Below are 19,371 nucleotides of genomic sequence, written 5' to 3' on the forward strand. Positions count from 1 at the left end.
AACTATTGAGGAATGTCCTTGCCCAGCAGCTTCCTGCTGTCTATTTTTAGGTACTTAATTAATGGCCTTGCTCGGGGATAAACACATTGTGTTTTCAATAAAATGATGAAGGTTTCTTAAAAAAAAAATGTGTCTTGCATGCCATTATACTTGAAATTGTCCTTCAACAGAAAATTGTGAACAATTATTTTTAACAAAACTATTGTAGTCACAATTGATGAGGATGTTAATTCTGTACATTCTCTGATGACTAATTCAGCCATACCTAGCAGATTTTAAGAAGATGTTTGTACTTTAGGGGCACCTGGGTGGCTCACTAGGTTGACCATCTGACTCTTGATTTCGGCCCAGGTCATGATCCCAGGATCGTGGGATTGAGCCCCAAGTCGGGCTCCGTGCTGAGTGTGAAGCCTGTTTAACATTCTCTCTCTCTCTCTTTCCCTCTGCCCCTCTCCCCCACTTGAACGCTCTCTCCCCCTCTAAAATAAATTTAAAAAAAGAAGAAGAAAATGCTTATATTCTAAATTAAGTGCAAGATGGTATGTTCTATCATATCAGAGCTGTGTTCTCAATACCACTCTGGATAAAATCATGCAACTTTATTGAAATTCCCTTGTTTTCAGCGTACAATTCAATGATGTTTAGTACATTTTATGATTCCTTTTAACAGTGATTATCCCTCATAAAAGCATGTATTGAGTTTTTCCTAATCATGTGAATCATTTCCAATTCAGGTATTTTGGTTGCTCCTGTATCTAGGTTACTCATTTGTACAGAACTCACAGTTCTTGCTGGCTAGGAGATGGAAAGGCCTGGGTTTCCCTGATGACAGATTTTAAACAAATATCTGGTTTGTTATATCTGCATTGCAATGGGAAAACTGAGAAATCTGCCTGGCTGATGCTATTTAACATCACAAAACACTCTAAGGGCAGGGCATGTTATATTAAACATTTGCAATGCTGTGTATAAGTCTGTCTCTTGCAATCATATTTTAAAATGGTTTATTCCATTGTCAAAATACAGTGCATTTAGTTGTCATTAAATACATTTTTCTCTGCTATTTTGGCTGCTGTACAGCCTATTGATCATTGGGAAAGAATGCCATGATGCATAATTTAATGGTTCTGTAAAGTTTGCACCTTAGGAACACCTGTGCATTGGTGTGCTTAAACACCTTGCAATGTGTATTAGAATCCAGCTGATCTAATTTTACACTACTGTGATCCACTTGGAAAATAGGTGGAACTGTGATGCTTTCAATTAACATATATTTTATCCAAAGGGGAAGGAAGAAAGGCAGGAAGGCAGGAAGGCAGGAAGGCAGGAAGGAAGGAAGGAAGGAAGGAAGGAAGGAAGGAAGGCCTAAGAAAGAATTACTGGACAGTTTTAATTAAAAATCCATGTGTGGGCCATGTGTACAATACTCAGCAGTAATACAAGGCACATTCCTAAAGACATGAACCCTACTGAGAGGTGAGATCATCAAACATGGGATAATGAAGGCTATCAAAGGAACACATATTTGGGGGTAAATTGCATAGAAAAAGCTAAAGGGTCAAAGCAGCTTAGAGAAAAGAGATCAATGTAGATAATCAATATCAAGGAAAGTTTCATGGAGGTAATAAGCTATGAGCTAGACCTAAAGAATGGTTAATATTCTTAACAGAATGTTTCCAAATTTGGGAATACTCTGGTATATGTGGTCATAACTTTGATAGATTGTCATAACCTATATTTATATCCACCTCAATTGACTTAGAAATAGCACATAAATAAAAATATATCCATATGGTTATAAACACAACAATGGACCTGAAAGATATAAAAAGTAGTTTGACAACATCTGGTGTTCTGATGATCTGGGCAAAAACGGGGGTCCAATCACTCAGGGACTCCTGGCTCAACAAATTCCTGACTTGGAGCACACCCCACACATTAAGATATTAAAGTTCTGAGAAGTTGTGCTGAAGAGAAACACTTTAGCTCTGTTTACTTGAGAATTCCCCACGCTCACCTGACCAATGCCCTTTCTCACAGAATGTACATGTCAAGGAACTCAACTCCATGGGAAATGGATTGGGAAATCGTAATCCACAACAACAAAAAACAAACAATCCAATGTTTAAAATGGGCTGAAGATCTTAAGAGACACCTCACCAGAGAAGATGTATGGATGACAAGGAACATATGAAAAGATGTTTCACATCGTACGTCATCAGGGAAACACAAGTTAAAACAACAGGGAGATACTGTTACACACCTATCAGAATGGCCAGAACCGAAAACACTGACAACATCAAATGCTGGTGAGGATGTGGAGAAACAGGAACTCTCATTCATTGCTGGTGGGAGTGCAAAACGGTACAGCCACTTTAGAAGATAGTTTCTTACAAATCTAAAAGAGATCGAGCAGCTGTACTCCCTGGTATTTACCCAAGTTGTTAAAAACTTATCTCTACACAAATACCTGCACATAGATGTTTACAGCAGTTTTATTCATAATTGCCAGAACCAGGAAGAAACCAAATGACCCTCAGTAGGTGAATGGATAAACTGTTGTGTATCCAGGCAATAGAATATTATTCAGCATAAAATGAAATGAATTAAGAAGCTATGAAGAGATATGAAGGAAACTTAAATGCATCTTACCAAGTGAAAGATGCCCATCTGAAAAGGCTGCATACTGTAGGATTCCAACTATATGACATTCTAAAGAGGCAAATCTATGGAGACAGTAAAATGATCAGTGGTTGCCAGAGGCTGTGAGGGCAGGAAGGTGGACAGACGAAGCGCAGAAGATTTTTAGGGCGACAAAACTATTCTGTATGATATTATAAAGGTGGATACATGTCATAAATTTGCCCAAATCCATAGAATGTACAACACCAAGAAATAACTCTAATGTAAACTACGGACTTTGGGTGACAATGATATGTTAACGCAGAGTCACTGATTGTAACAAATGTACCACTCTGGTGAGGGATGTTTGATAATAGGGGAAGCTGTACATGTGGTGAGGACAGGGGGTGTCTGGGAAATCTCTGTACCTTTGCCTCAATGTTGCTATGAGCCTTAAAATACTCTGAAAAATAAAATCTATTAAAAACATGCAATTCAGTCAGGCAGGTATTACATTCTAGTGGAATCTGATCTCCCTGCCCCACCCCCCCACATTTTGCTAGTTTGCCTGTCTAATACAAAACTTTGTTTAGAACAAAACAAAACCAAAAAAAAAAAAAAAAAGGAAAAATTGGCATTGAGAGATATTATATGACTTTTTTAATGGCCCAGTGAGCAGTTGAACCCAAATCTGCTCAGTTATAGTCTTGTGCTTGTTCTACAAAGTTCTATCTTACAAAAGCATCCTTATCTACAACCTGAAACCCTCAGAAGACTGATGAACAGATTGAAACAATGTCACAACTGACCTTGGGAGGAAAAAAATAGAAGCCTAAAGTTTAACCTACTCAAATGTGGCCAAATAGAAATAAGGTTTTTTTAATGATGAAAGGAAAATGCTTTATGGTTATAAAAATGTCAATATTGCTCAAAGGCATAGAGATGGTTCCATAGGAATTTGCAATCATTAACCAATTCTGCAAGGATTTCCAGTCTACTTTTTAACCATACAAATCTGTTGTTTCTCCTTAAAGATTGTAACACTTTCACCCAATTCTTACCTTGAAATAAGAGACATTAAAGAGTTGTGGTTGAATGAACACAGTATATGGAGAAAAATCCAACTTAGTCAAACATATATAAGATGTACAGCTCCAGTGTTTCACCTTTTCTTCGGTTGAAGTCCTTGCATTCCATACTGCCTGTCACCTACCAATGCTTCTCAATGTGTGTCTTTGATCATTTTTTTTTTTTTAAAGTAACCTCTATGTCCAATGTGGGGCTTGAACTCACAACCCTGAGATTAAGAGTCACATGTTTTACTGACTGAGCCAGCCAGGCACCCCGTCCTTGATCATTTTTAAGTTTGATTTTTTTGTTAATGTCTTTCCTTATGTTAAATATTGTTTTACTGTCTCTATCCAATTGTTCTGTTATCTGAAGTTCTTGGGAAGGAAGCTATCCCTGTTATGTATGAAATCTGATGATTTGTGATTATGCTGCATTACAGTTTTCAATTGTGAGCTCTTCTTCAGTGGGGTTTAGTATTCTCCATGGCATGGGACAAGAGCAAGTCCCTCCAGAGGAGGTACAGGGCCACTTTCCTGGTATAGGTGATACATGAAGTATCAATTTTAAAGTCAATTCCAGGGGCGCCTGGGTGGCGCAGTCGGTTAAGCGTCCGACTTCAGCCAGGTCACGATCTCGCGGTCCGTGAGTTCGAGCCCCGCGTCAGGCTCTGGGCTGATGGCTCGGAGCCTGGAGCCTGTTTCCGATGCTGTGTCTCCCTCTCTCTCTGCCCCTCCCCCGTTCATGCTCTGTCTCTCTCTGTCCCAAAAATAGATAAACGTTGAAAAAAAAAATTTTTAAAAATAAAAAAATAAAAAAATAAAGTCAATTCCATTTGAGAAGAAGGCCTGAAGTTACAAATTCTCATGCACTTTATGGTAGATCAGCCTTTTGTCATTGGCCCATGTAAATGGTTGATTTTTATCCAGTCCAGCTCTTACTGAAAGTTTGATCTCTTGGAGAGAGTTTGATTCAGAATTGCCAAAAGTCTCAGCTCCTATTGAAAATCCAATGCCTTATATTTCTGAAGCTGACACCCATCCCCAATGCTGTCAAGATCCACTTGTATTTTCTTAATTTTTTTTCTTTGGTTATATCTTCCTTACTCTCTTTTGGGTGCAGATGTGCATTTAAATGGTGTTTGTTATATGTTATTAGTGTTTCTAGTACCTCACAGCTAGAGGGTTTGGGGGTTCCTTATTCCATATGCTGCCGGGTTCCAATGCCTTTTGGCCTTCACTGCATGACTTCTGTCAGAGACTGAGGGAACAGCTCAGGTTGGTTGGATTTTGGTATAGGCCTTGCTTGGCAACTCTGAGAATACATAAAACTACTGTTAAGTTCAAAGTTTTCCAATGAACTCGGAAAAGCTGTTGTGTATTCTTTTCTGGGAGCTTTTCTTACATATCATAATAAAAAGCACTTGTAAATTAATTGAGGAAGCAGCAAACAGTAAAGGGAGATATTTTTGGTCAAATTTGAGATCCTTTATAAAAAACTTCTCTGCGCAGCAACCCTCGATGTCAACAAATAATATGTGTTGAGTACCTCATACAGTTCTTTGAAGCAGGACTGAAGAATTACAAAGACTCTCGTTGCTTTAAGGAACTTTTCTAAAAGGTAAAGGGGAATCAGCTCAAACGTCCTCAGGCAGATATTGGAAACCTGGCCCTTGCCAGTTACCCCCAAAAGTCCTTCCAGACTCTTATTGTCTCTTCCACACAATTGTTAATGATGAACTGTGCAAGCAATGCTTATTTTACTCGCACACAGTTTTATCTAGACTTTATCTGACTGTAACATTGCAGTTTGTGTGATATTGTACACATGTATATGCACACATGCGCACAAAACCTATAAAAATGGAGTGCTGTGGCAGACATGTGCAGTGCATTTATGCCTATTTTTATTAGGCTTGGAGCAGAATTTTACTGTTTTGTATTTTCAGCGTTATAGATGCTGAGCCTTGGCTTTTACGACATAGTTGTGTTTGCTGCCATTATTTATTTCATGCCTGATTCTTGGTCCGGAATGCAACCCCGAATTACCTCGCTCTTCCCATGGAAAAGTGCCATTCTACCATGGGCTGTATGATGCTCTAGTTCCCTGGGATGCATTTTGGCTAAAAGCAGACACTGTCTGTCTATCAGAACACATTGTAGCTAATTCATTACCCTAAAAGGTAATCAATCCAGGAGAAAATGTTCACTGAGCTCTACCATGTGCCTAGCACCATGCTTTTTTAGTATGAGCTTTTTGAGACATTCTAAAAGATGTAGAACTTGGATTTCTAACACTCGAGGCGCCTCCAATTATTTTAAAAGTTTATATAAATGTGGCTTGTAGTCAAGTACCTCATCAAACACCATTTTCGAAGACATGCTAATGTCACTTCAGACGTATTGAAGCCAATTAAAATGCATTTTTTAATATATGGAAGAATCTATTTAGTTAATATTTGAAAAAGTAATCACTTCTGCAAAAATCCCCCATCATGGCTGGGAAATCTATGTTTTTTAAACCTCAAGAGTGCTTAAAGGGAGGGAGTAGGTGGAGGAGTGCAGGACAGGTGGGAAATGCATTTTTAGCTATTTTGCCTTTTTTGGGTAACCTTGATTAGGGACTATTTTTATTGATTGTGGTTGGAAAGCTACATTCAAGGATTTCTTCTAGGAAACCAGCAGGAAATAATAGGAAACCCAAGTAGATGTTTCTTTAAGAGAATTCTAAAGAAATGGAAAATGTGGCTCCTTCTGAATCATCACTGCCTGAGTCTATCTTACCATTATCATTATCAAGCAATAAATAATTACATTAATGGTGAACATTATACTATTAGAAGTAATTCTGGATTTCTAAGATCTTATAAACCCAGTGCAGTGTTCTTGAAGGGTATTTTCACAGAAATTTTCATCATCTCAAAATTTCTTAAAATTGAGAGAAAATTCCAGAAATACTTAAGCAGCAAATTAAATTACACCCATTATTCTTATATAGTTTTTTTTTCAAAGAGTAAATTTAGACTTACTAAATCTATATAAGCAGAAAATACCAATTTTATAGGCGTGTCAATTTAGAGTTCTTGTTGGGAGAATACAGCATTGAACGGGTCAAAGATTACTGCTCTATTTGCAAATCTTCAAACTGACAGAATCTTCTGGAAAGATTTATGACAAGTTTGTCTTTTTAAAAAAGCAACGTTTCTATAAATCCTACCAAACTGCTATGAATAAGGCTGTAAATCACTTCACTGACTTGAATAATGGGACTTGTGTCTCATGAAACCGTGCCAAGAAACCTAGAGGCTTTCATTGATATTGAATCTTCTATAATATTTAATACCTATCTGCCCCTGAAAAGATGAATTCTGATACTGACTGAAAATATTTTTTACCATAAGTTTTGCTGTAAGGAAAAATAAATAGAAATCAATGGCATTAAGTCTGATGGTTTTAAGGAGGTTTATCAGTCACCGGCAGAGAAAAAAAATTAGAAGCAATAGAAAATAAATATAATGCATTCACTAAATCAGTGTGCCTATAGTTTATCTGCAATCATGATTGGTACATCCAGTTCTACTGGTTGATTGATCTTGAGTGTTTCTGAATGACCTTTTTCTTTTTTTTTAGTCTTGCTTTAAATTTGTTTGATGAAAGAGAAACTCCTTTGAAAGTTCTACTCTTTTTCCCAATTATAGCCACACATTCTCTTAGGGAAATGTAGAATCTGGTAACTAATTGCACTAAAAACCCACTAGCAGGTAAACTCCTGTGGGGAGAGAAGGGTACATGTCACATGAACTCCACATTTGCATATAAACGATCAAGTGAGCGAAATGTATATTGCCTAGCGGCAGCTCCATGTGCCTTTAGTTAGGAACCTGACTGCCATTCTGGGCCATGACTTTTATAAGTGTTGTAAAGTGTTACCAATCTTTGTTTCAGGCAGCATCAGAACCTAGAAGAAATTGGGCTGGGCACAAAAGAAATCCTGCTGAGGGCAAGAGTAAACTTGTAACCCCAGAGGCGTATAATGTCCTGTGGCCTTTCAGATACTGGTCAGTGATTTGCAAGTGTTTATTTACGCCCCAGTTGTCTTCACAAGGGATTTGATGAGGGTCAGAGATGCATTCAATACTTCAGGGTACAATAAATGAAAATTGAAAAGAAACTGAGTCGGAGGGAAAGTAGGGGTAGAGGAATAGGCAAAATCTATGCCATGGGGTCTTAAATCTGCGGTCACATAGTCCAGCTCGGGGGACCAGTGCGGTAAGGTGAAGCCCCAATCTTTAAACCCATGCACTACAAAAAAGGTGAGTCTGGAGCAACGGTGGGAAAAGGGGTCAGAAAGTTGTCTCCAATAACTCACAGAGCAGAAGAACGTGTGTAATGTGCATTTGTTCTTGTGTTTGTAAATATTTAATTCTACTATAGAAAAGAAAATAAATGGGATGAATCAAATTCACAAGATGTATTAAGCATAGATAAGGAAGTTAGTAACCTATTAGACCAGGAAGACAGGAAATATTCATGATGCACTATATATATAGGCAGGTAAGGCACTCAATATTCACAAGGTCTTAATTCACTACCCACTGGTGATACCCATTCTGGCCCCAAGAAACACAGGTAAAACCCATACTGCTCATCAGGCTAGTTGTCAATCTATAGCTGCTGGCCAGGCATACTTGCTCCTCTGTATTTGTTTGGGTTAACATCTTATGTTCCCAAGAGTTCTGCCTCTCATGCTCTTTCTAGTCCTGTGTCCTGTGTCTAGGTGGCCTCAGCTACTTCATGCCTTGGTTCCTCTAGTATATACCAGAATCACCCTTGTCTATCTCATGGGTCTCCACCTCCCCTGGACATCATCTAGATGCCCATGGCACCTCAAACTTCATATCTCCAAGACTGACCTCATCTTCTCTTCCCCCAAACAAGTTGTCCACCTATATTTCAGCCTACAAGTCAGCAATATCTATCTAATCACTTAGCCAAAAATTTGGATATCACCCTGACTCTGTCCTTTTCCTCAAATGCAAAGACCTGTGATTTCTACCTCCTTAAGGTATCTCATTCTTGTTCTCTACCTACCATCTCTGAACGTGTGCCAAATTAATGACAACCCCTAATGGACAAGCTTGTCAAAGTCTATGTTGGTTTATCTCTCCACTGTTATCTAAGTCCCGGGCATGATGGAAAAGACCCTTCTTTCTCTGTTTCTACTTTTTGCCATTTCACTGCCTGAGTTCTATTGCTTAGAGATGCCTGCATCTGTGATTTTACCCTCACTGTCTTCCTCTGTCTAGATGCCCTCCTCTCTCACCCCTGGCACCCTCCAATCCTTCACCCCATTGCCCACCATTTTATTCTGCCAACTCTTAATTTTTTTTTCATATGTTTTATCAGGATGTCAGCTCCTCCAGGAAACTCCCCTAAAGCCCTAGGCTCACCCCTATCATCATCCTCCTTTCTTGGTCTTTATCAGAATTGAGTGCCCTCCCTTTGTGTTTTCACAGCAGCCTGAGATTCTGCTCTCATTACACTAGCAATCAGGGTCTCCAAGGAAAGAGATGGCACACTGTAATTAGGATGATTCAAGGAGGTGTGGGGGAACCATAGGGATAGGGTGGGAACCCTAAGGGATGGGGTAGGAACCCCAGGTTAGTAACAATTGATCTGGTACCAACTAGTCCAAACAGACAAGATGAGTGACTGGTTACCAACAGTCTGAACAGAGCAAATCATGCAGAAGAGGTTATCTGATGAGGAGCAGTGACCTTTGTTTTACAGTGACTGAGGCAATCTTTCTGTGAGGAAAATAGGAGAGTGATTCTCCTGGCTTCATTTCTCCTCCCTTCTACTTGACTTCATGCCAGGGTTTCCCAACGGCCAAACCAACCAGCGGGCAGAGGACAAGGAAGTGAATTAAAATAATCTCACAGCCAAGTCTGCCGACCTGTAAGGTTGGAGAAGCACCAAGACTGGCTCTAGAGAAGTGAATGGATGATATCCAGCAAAATCACGCTGTAACAGAACTCTTTACTCATCAGGCTCCCGCATTAGACTGAGTTACTTGAGGACAGAGAATGTTTCTTTCATCTCTGCATCCTCAGTATCTAATATATACTAGATAATAAATGCTTATTGATCGATCCAGAGAATATCGTGAGTTGGACATTACTAGGGGGACTATACTTTCTGAGCTTGCCACATGATTTTTGGAATCCAGGGAAAATGGAAAACAGAATGAACTTTATGATTTTCACTTTCTGAGAAAAAGAAACATAATTTGTTCAAGAGAGACGAGTTAGCTTAGTGCTCAGTACTGGGAGGGACTGGATTCAGTCATGTGACTTCCTACATAAGAGGCCTTCAGCTGCATAACGGGCAATCCCTCCAAGGAAAGCCACGGGTGCAGAAACGTTTTTCACGGGGCTGTTTAAAAATATAAGTGCCTGTACACCTGAAACTAACATAACACTGTATGTTAACTATGCTGGAATTAAAATTAAAAAAAAACAGGCCCTTGATAAAAGCCAAAGACTTGTTATTAAAGAGTAATCCAAAGGTGAACTGAACTAATGTGGACCAATCTGATAGATCTTAGAATATCTTGCCACCAAATGGTTAAGCCTTAGACTTCAAACCTGACCCCCTAAATAAACCTTCAGTGTAGTCTTCTCTGGATTCTCTTTTCTCTTATCAGCCAGCAGAAGAAAAGGACCGACGAAAAAGCTCGTGTGCACTGAGGGACAATGGATCAATCAGAGGGCAGAAACTTGGATCCTTGAGTGATTATGTGGGACCAAGCTCTCTGTCTACCTCCTGCAGGCCTCTGTGCTGAGAGCAAGAAATAGACTTTTAATTTGTTAAAACTCTTAAGTTTTGTTGGGCTTTATAGCAGCAGTTGTTTTACCTTAGTAAAACAATGTTCTAAGTTTTATATTTGAACTTGTTTTAAATGCTATTACCATGATTATCATAATCCACTGTCCATATTCATAATCAGTTATTTTCAGAGAAGCCCTTTCCAGCTTGAATCTCATAATCTGAGGATTACTGTATTGCTGTCTTCCATTTGAAAGATGCCTCATGGAGCCCTTCTTGCTGGAAACATGATAGAAAATATGATAGACAATATTCTGATGTATCTTATAATGTACAAAGCCCTATTTTATGTAATATCTCTCTATATTCTCCCACCAAACCTGAGGAACATTCGTCCCCATTTTGCCGGTGATGAAATTGACACTAAGGTTAAGTATAAAGCGGAGAAAAAAATGGAAACAACTGATATACAGAGTTATTTGAAGATTTATTAAGAGAATGATTTAGTTGGCCTGGCATCTGGCACGTGTTGTTTTCTATCTGAGTCCCTGATAAGTTGTCTATTGCTGTGTAACAAACCACCTCCAAAATAATGACTTAAAACAGAAATAGTCATTGATTCTGTTCACGGAACCCGGTTGTGAAAACAGGAATAGCTGGGGGTGGGGGTGGGGCTGGAACAGCTGGCTTCCTTGGGCTTCTTTCTTTCTGTGGTCTCTCCACATGGTCTCTCCACATGGCAGCCCCAGGGTAACCATGGCAGCTGAAGGCTTCCAGTGTTAGAGAGAATGAGAGAGTAAAGTGAGAAAGAGAGAGCCAGAGTGAGATATGGAGAAAGAGGGTGAAGCAGAAGTTCTTTGTGCCTTATGATCTAGCCTTAGAAGGACGTTATGCTGTGTCACTTCCCTCACATTTTTTTTCAGAAGCAAGACATCAGGGCCAACTCATAATCATGGGGGGAAAAATTAGACTTCACTTCTTGACTGAATTTTTGGCCATGTTTTTTTTTTTAACTACCACATTTTCCTTCTCGAAAATGCTCGCCTAAATTAACGCAGACATGAAGCCTGGGGGTAAGAGACACATCCAGAGTCAGCTGTTAAATGGTTCCACCAATATTAGATCCATTTTTGTGACTCCTACCTCCATGCCCTTTTCACTCCCCCAGAAAATCTCCTGTGATTAGCACACCAAATATGGTAGGTAAGACATGTTATTCCCCAAACAGAGATAATCCTCATTGCCTTGAAAAACATACTTCCATTTATTTTGTAGGAAAAATATTACCCAGAAAGCAGTCATCCATGAGTGCTTTCCAAGTTTCTCCCAAACATCCGTGTTTAAAATTCCCCACCCCCAACAGATGTATTCATTTGCATTCCCTCCCCCCAAGATGAATCACTTTGTTGTTGTTGTTATTTTTTGACTGTATTGCTCACCTCTCAAGATCTTTTTGTATTAATTTTCAAACCCACCACTAAGGTAGGTACCATCTCCCGATTTGGAACCTTCCCTTGTTTCTGTCATCATGAATGTGTGCCCTTCCTGTGGACCATGAATTGAAATGTTCTTTAAGAGGACCATCTGATATAAGGTCTGAGGGGCATTCTTTTCTTTCCTTCTTTCTCTCTCTCTCCCTTTCTTTCTTTCTTTCTTTCTCTCCCTCTCTCTCTTTTTCTTTCTCTGTCTCGTCTCTCCCTCTTTCTCTCTTTCCTTCCTTCCTTCTTTCCTTCCTTTTTCTCTTTCTTCCCTCTTCTTTCCTCCCTTCCTTCCCTCCCTCTTTCTTTCTTTCTTTCTTTCTTTCTCTTTCCTCTTTCTTTCTCTTTCCTTCCTTCCTTTTTCTTTCTTTTTCTTTCTTTCTTTCTCCCTCTTCTTCCTTCCTTCCCTTCCTCCCTCCCTCCTTCTTTCTCTCTGTCTTCTTTCTTTCTTTCTTTCTTATAGGCCAAAATGTCTACAGTTGATATTTCTGTGAACCAAAGAGAGTTTAAACCTTCTCATTTTAGGAAATCTAGATTATTTGAACAATGATGTAAATCTGAAATCTCAGAGGGCTCACATATTTTCTGTCATTCTAAGAAGTAAGATAAATTTCCCTGTAGGAGCTTTCTTCTGTTTGGGGATCCCCAGAAAGTCCCTATGGGGAACCATCCTTTCTGTTCCCCAGACCTAAAAGGGTAGTGGGAGCAGAGTGAGATATGGAGAATGGATGAAGAGTCTCCAGGAAATATGGGGTCTCTGTGTAGACCAGCACAGTCTTCAGAAACATGCTGCAAGCCCCAAAGGTAGTGTTATATTTTCTAGTAGCTGCATTTCAAAAAAGAAAAAAGGTGATATTAATTTTAATAATAGATTGTATTTAACTCAATATATCCAAAACTATCATCCAAACATGTAGTTATTACAAAAATATTCACAAGACTCTTTTCATTCTTATTTCTATACCAAGTCTTGGAATCCGAGATACTTTTTGAACACTTCACTCTTGACTAGCCAGCCACATTTTAAGTCATCAATAGCCAAAAACATATTGAAGAGCACACATAAACCCTTCCTCTCTGTTGCTTCATTGGGCCTGTGAGACGTCAACTCTTTCTTCTCTGGTTGCATGTCTTATCATCCAGATCTCAGCTAGACATACCTATTCCGGAGAGGGACCTTACGACCCATTCCCTCTCTGCCCTACTCTAGCCTGTTCTGTGTTACTGTCTCCATTGAGCCGATTTCTTCCAAAGTGATCTTATTTGCTTACGGCTTTTTTTCCCCCTGTCTTCTCCACCAGAATGTAAGTTTCATGAGGGCAGGGTTTTTTTGTTTTTTGTTTTTTTTTTCTTTTAAATCTATTTTGGTCTCCGAGTTCCCGGTGCCCAGCACCGTGCCTGGCACACGCGGGGCGCTCATTTCACATTTGCAGGACGGAGGAATCGCGTATCTCTGGAACGCGGCGGCCGTGGGGGGCAGCCGAGCGGCGTGCACAGGTGGGGCGCCCACGGCGCGCGCGGCTGCGCTCCCCCGGCTCCCGGGTGGGTGTCGGTGAGTGGGTGTGCGCGGGGGTGTGCGCGGTAGAGCGCGCCAGCGAGCCCGGAGCGCAGAGCAGGGAGGAGCAGCCAGAGCGCTGCGCAGAGCCCGCAGCGCCGGCCGGGCCCGGCAGCTTGGAGGTGGGTGGGCCGTGCCGCCAGCCCGCTCGCGGGGTCCCCATTGGCCGCCCGCCGGCAGCCCTCCGCCAGGAAGGCGGCGAGGAGCCGAAGAGCTGCTCCCGAGCCGGAGGGGGGAGCGCCCGGCCGAGCAGACGCCGGGGCGGACGCGCGGGATCCGCGCCCCCCACCCGCCCCCTCCCCGCGCTCCCGCCGCCGCCCCGCTCGTCTCCGGCGCTGGCGCCCACGGTCGGCCTCCGACAGCTCGGGAGGGACTCGGGCAGCTCCTGGGCGCCCGGGTGAGTGGCCGCGCGCGCTCCCCGGCTCCTCCCGGGCCCCGCCGCCCGCTTTTGCTTTCGCGGCGGCGGCGCGGCGGGGTTTGCCCGGGCAGCGCCCAGGGCAACTGGGAAGGCCGAGGAGGGGGCGGCTGGACTGAGGGGGAGAAGTGGGATCGCAGCCAGGAGGCGCCCCCAGGCCCGCGGGCCGGGTGGGAACAGGTGGCGCGGGCCGGGCCGGGCGCTTTGTGTCGGGGCGCGGAGACCGGGAGCAGGCGGCCGCGCCTCCCTCGGCCGCTCCCTTTCCTCCCCTGCTCCCCCGGGCGGCCGCGCGCCGGGTCGGCCGGGTAACGGAGCGGGAGTCGCCAGGAATGTGCCTCTGGGGACTGCCTGGCTCGAGGGAGGGGAGAGGGTGGCCGCGGCTGCCGGGGAGTGCGGGAGCCGAGAGGTGGCGCGGGGGCCGCCGAGCCTCGGCGGGCTGGAGGGGGATGCTTCCAGCGAGGCGCGTTCCTCCCGGGCGCGGGCTTCATTCTTCCGCGGCGCCCCCGGAGGTGGGGAGCTGGGTGGGCGTGTGTGTGGAGAAAGGGGAGGCGGGGAGGCCAGTCACTTCCGGAGCCGGTTCTGATCGGCTCAGAGCGCCCTGCTTTCGGGGACGCGGACCTTGGGGTGCGGTTGCGCCCGGCCCCACGCGCGCGCGGGCGCTGCGGGGCCGGGGGCGTCCCTGGCGCGGGTTTAACAAAGGGTGCTCCTCTTCGCCGGGCGGGGAGGGGCAGCTGGGGAGAGGTGGGCTTCGGCGAGGCGAGCGGCTCTTAGCATGGGGAGGTCCTCTTCCTTTCCGGGTTGTCATTTTATTATTGTTATTGCTCTTATTTTAAAGGGCTGGAGACTGATGCATGAGGGGCCCACGGAGGCGCAGGAGCGGTGGTGATGGTGTGGAAAGCGGAGCTGAAGTGCGCTGGGCTTTGCTGAGGTGTGACAGTTTATCATGACTGTGTTCAGGCAGGAAAACGTGGATGATTACTACGACACCGGCGAGGAACTTGGCAGGTACAGGGGGTGCCGGAAGCGCATGCCACTGGGTCGCGGGAATGCATAATATCGGGGCAGTGGGCGGTAAACAAATGCAATTTGAATCAGGCGGCTCTCTCTCCCTTCGAAGAGATGTGCAAATTATAGAGAAAGGAGTTACTAGCCCAGCGCGGGCTGGAAACCAGAAATAAACCACCTCATCCAAGGGGTTAGGATGGAGAGGCGATTTCAGTGATTACGGTGCAGAGGGTATTGATCAAGACCCCTGGACAGGAACAGATTTAATTGTCTGCAGTAACTCTTGTCAGCGTTTGCCCTTCCGGGATGAGGCAGACGCTAAGGTATGTTTGCGGCTGGAGTTAGGTCTTCTATGTGATTTAAACAGAGTACAAACTAATTAGTTGGCTTTTAAAATCTTAATACTTTCTTTCTGCATTTTCAAAGTAACACGAGCAAGTAAGTATTGGTAGATCATATTTGGCGACTTGCCAGATGCTGGTGTTGGGTTTGGATTTTGAAACTTCCTCCAACCAGGAATTTAATTACCCCCTTGGTGTTAGTGGTTGCTTTGGTTTCATTTACAATGTTAAATTTTTAACAAATAAATGACGGAGAGTCTAATAGGGCTGTCTGGATTCAGAGCATTGCTTTGGGAGCTGTGTCTATGTGTGTAAAGTCGTTCAGTTTCTGGGTAAACAAAGAATGATTATTTTGAGGCGGCTCGGGGCTGGCTCAGTTTCCCCTTGACTGGGTATTTGACAGGGTGTGTTGGTTGAGCTCTGGTCCAACTAGCAGAAAGCTGTTTTCACACCTACATTTAAATTCAACGTAAGAATTTGATTGTAGTGTGTTTGTACTGACTAAAGGATCTTGAAACAGAAAGTGTGTATTTACTTACATTTGTATCAAAATATATATTTTTCCATATACCCCGGATGTTCTGATGCAAAGCAGTTTCTTTACTAGAAAGAAATTCAAAAATACCCACACCCCAGGTTACCTAATGAGAATTTCCACTGTGGAGCTTAACTAAATTTTTTTACAAGTTTAAGTAATAGTGCAGAATAAAAGCAATTTTGAAAAAAGTTACTGTAATAGAATATTTCTCTGTGTGTTTTGTATCAACTCAGGACATCACTGAGAGCCTGCACTTAAGAGGAGCTTCCCATCTATTGCAGATTTACTGAGTGAATACTTTAGAAAGAAAGCTCTCAAAAGTCATGTTTCCTGGATATGTTTAAGATTAAGGTTTAAGGGTGTGCGGTTGAGGTACTTGGTTTAACTAGAATTAAATCACTCTATTCCTGCGGTTTTCAGCAAGATGAGTGGTATATGGAGTTTTCCTTTGAGAGTAGGGGAAAAGGGTAGAAAAATATATTTTAATTCCATTTGTGTTGTGTGGCCTGCTTATAGAAATTCTCTTAGAAAGAGGAGTGATTAAAATTAGACGAGCTGATTGCTTTATGGATTAAGTATATGACCTTATTTTCAGTAGGATCTTTTGCTAGAATTATGTGTTCTGAGAAAGAAAAAAAAAGTGAAGCCTCCCTGAGGCTGGTGGGGGAGTTTGTAATCTTTATTTTGTGGGCGAGATGACAGGCCCTCTTAGCTGAGCTGGGAGGTGGCCTGTTCGTTTATCAGTGCATTTCGCTTTGATTTGGCCTCAGTCTTGTTTCCGTGAATAACTTTCTCCCTGCTGTGCAACACTAACTGACACCTTGTTTGCTGAATAACTTAATTTATGTGACCTGTGAATTTGGAGGAAGGGCTCTGAAAAACTGGGAGTTGGGTTTTTTTTAAAATAGAGCACAGATGCCTATATCCATCCAATACCAGCTGCTTTTGCTTTGCCTAGAAATGGGGGAAATGGTTGATTGTAGGGGGAAGTTTTTTTCCAAGTGCTGTGATTTTTACATCTGCCTTGGAAATAGCCACTTCCTGAAAACAAGTCCTGACTAAGGCAGACACGAAGAAAAGAGGCTGCTTCGTGTGTCACACAAATGAAAATGGGCAGTTATTTAGCACCAATGCAAGGCTGATCTAAGCAGTGAGTGATACAGGGACCAGCGTATCGATTCAGCACTTGACCTGGGTGTCTTTAGAAGTCATCTAAGTGATAGCTACTCTCCTAGCTTATGAATATGCGGAGACCAAGTCCATAGCGAGAGAAGGGAAGATGGGTCCACTCAGTAGTGTTATTGTTACTACTTTACGTTTAGGAAAAGCAGGAGCGTGTGTATGTATGAGTATGTGTGCATGCACATGTCTGTTGGTCTGTGTATGTTAGTGTGTGTCTACCCAGGACTGTGCTACCCAGGGCTGCTGTAAAAGCTCTCTGTCCCTGTAAAGAACTTTATAAAGTATTCTGGTTATTGCAGTGGTGATCCAGCAGGCAGACCATGGGAAAGATATCTGGTTTCCAAATCTACCTCTGCAACTTGCTAGCTTTATGACCTTAAATAAGTCACTCACCCTTTCTGACCCTTAGGATTCTTCATTTTTATTTTATTTATTTATTATTTATCTATCTATCTATCTATCTATCTATCTATTTTTTGAGAGAGAGACACACACAGCATTCGTGCATGGGAAGGGGCAGACGGGGAGGGAGAAGGAGAACCTTAAGCAGGCTCCACGCTCGGCACAGAGCCCGAAGCGGGGCTCGATCTCAAGACCCCATGAGATCGTGACCTGAGCCGAAATCAAGTGTCTGATGCTCAGTCAACTAAGCCACCCAGGCTCCCCTCCTTCATTTTTGAAGTGAGAGGTTTAGTGCTTGTGTCATGGCTGTTGTGTAACACATGTAAACATATTTTCATCAGCAGTATAGAGTTAAACAAATGCAGATCTCATCTGCAGGCCTGGCTGAGACCTGTGGATGTTGCAGGCAGGCTGCTGACTTGGCCTGCAAGTCAGCGTGCATCCAGGTATCTGTTTACCAATTTGGGGAAGGGAGACCTTTTGGGAAAAGGGTCCTTGGGGAGACACATTGATGTTGCCCTTGGCCTCCCCATCTGAGTCAGAGTGAAGCGGCGCAGCCTCCACGTGGAAACAAATTCCTGTAATGAGCAGGACCCCCGTCCTTAGAAGACTGTTTGGTGACCTTCCGTGTTGACTCTACGAGGCCCTTTGGGGTCTCACTCTCTGTCTCAGGAGGTGGAGCAAAGCACTGCTTCGATCCCATGGAATGGTTTCTGGGAGGAGTTCTCATAAATGCAGATTTCTCCATCTGCTGGTCCGCTTGGGTCCTTTTAACGCCCCAGGGTGCCTCAGCCACTCTTATCAGTTGGCACTTGGAAGGCCACAGGCTGGCTTGTCCCACCTTTGGGCTCTGGTTATGTGGTTGACAGTAGTTCAGCCTAACCTGTGAGCCTTCTAGACACTTCTCTGAGCACCTCTTTCCCGGGGAGCAGGCCTTCCTTCCTCTTCCGCTGTCTCACCTTACACGATCTTAAGACCTAGGTCTTCCCTCCTGAAGAAATCCCACCACAATGATGTGCCCCTTCTAGAAACCAAAGATGTGCCGTCTGAATCATTCTTCTGTGTTGGTACGTGACCGCAGACGGCTTCGTGCCATGCTGTGTCCTTGATCTGTGTTGTCGTTATTCTTGTGTTGCCTCTTGTAGCCAGCTTGAACGTTCTTTTTGGGTGAGTTCCGTGGTCTTTTCTCCCCAGGGCACAGAGTGCACTGTGTAACACCAGGCGAAAGCTTGACCCATGCCTGAACAAACTAATGCAGGTTGGCAGGTGCAATATCGAGACCAGAATGGGGATTTGAGACATAAATGATGATGTGAACGCTAATGCTGATAAGCATGCAGCGTGTGGTGTGGGCCAGCCTTAGTATACTCATTTGGAAAGTGAGGAGACACCTGCCTTTATAGGGTGTTGTGGGAGTCGGAGACAGTGGCTGTAAACATCTGACACACCGTCACTGCCTAAAGTATTATTTTTAATAACCTGTTGTCCCCATCCTGGTGTTTACCATATTGTAGAGTCATTGCTTCTGTGATTATCTGCTTTCCCCACAGGTTGTCACAAGGTTGCGACCTTGGATTTGCTCATCATTTTTTATCTCTAATGCCTAATTAGGTGCATGTCAGTAGGGGCTCAATAAATGCTTGCTGATGGATGAATGGATTGATATATGCAAAGCACCATGAACACACACACGCACCTCCCCCCCCCAACAACATGTACGTACGTATAGCCCTCGATAAGTGATGACCCTGGTGGAGATGAGCTTAGGATGTTAAAGTCTGCAGCTCATAAACATCAAAGCTGCTTTTCCTTTTGTATTGTCTGTGCCTGAACAGTAATATGCACAGCAGCCAAAATTTACAAGCACAAGATCAGTTTTAAACAAAACAAAGTGGAGCCTTAGAGAGTTTACACTGGTCGGATGGTAGCTGGAAGCTA

The 19,371-nt window shown here is 43.2% G+C and overlaps 1 protein-coding gene across 3 annotated transcripts in view; it reads left to right on the plus strand.

The window, feature by feature from the left end:
* The first annotated feature begins 13,410 nt into the window (after positions 1 to 13,410).
* Positions 13,411 to 19,371, plus strand: part of DAPK1 (death associated protein kinase 1) — a 188,731-nt gene continuing 182,770 nt past the window's right edge. The window contains exons 1-2 of one of the 3 annotated variants that reach the window (XM_047103057.1): positions 13,411 to 13,492; positions 14,801 to 14,970. In XM_047103057.1, coding sequence (XP_046959013.1) covers positions 14,909 to 14,970 — 62 coding nt within the window. In that variant the 5' untranslated portion in view covers positions 13,411 to 13,492; positions 14,801 to 14,908. Of the gene's footprint in view, positions 13,493 to 13,591; positions 13,673 to 13,699; positions 13,948 to 14,800; positions 14,971 to 19,371 lie in introns of those variants that run through there. The other 2 variants (XM_047103053.1, XM_047103048.1) reach the window with 2 other exon arrangements.

The sequence above is a fragment of the Lynx rufus genome, unplaced genomic scaffold (genome assembly GCF_022079265.1).
Source record: "Lynx rufus isolate CCGP_SWC_20201006 ecotype Redwood Valley unplaced genomic scaffold, mLynRuf1.p SCAF_10, whole genome shotgun sequence".
Lineage (NCBI taxonomy): Eukaryota > Metazoa > Chordata > Mammalia > Carnivora > Felidae > Lynx > Lynx rufus.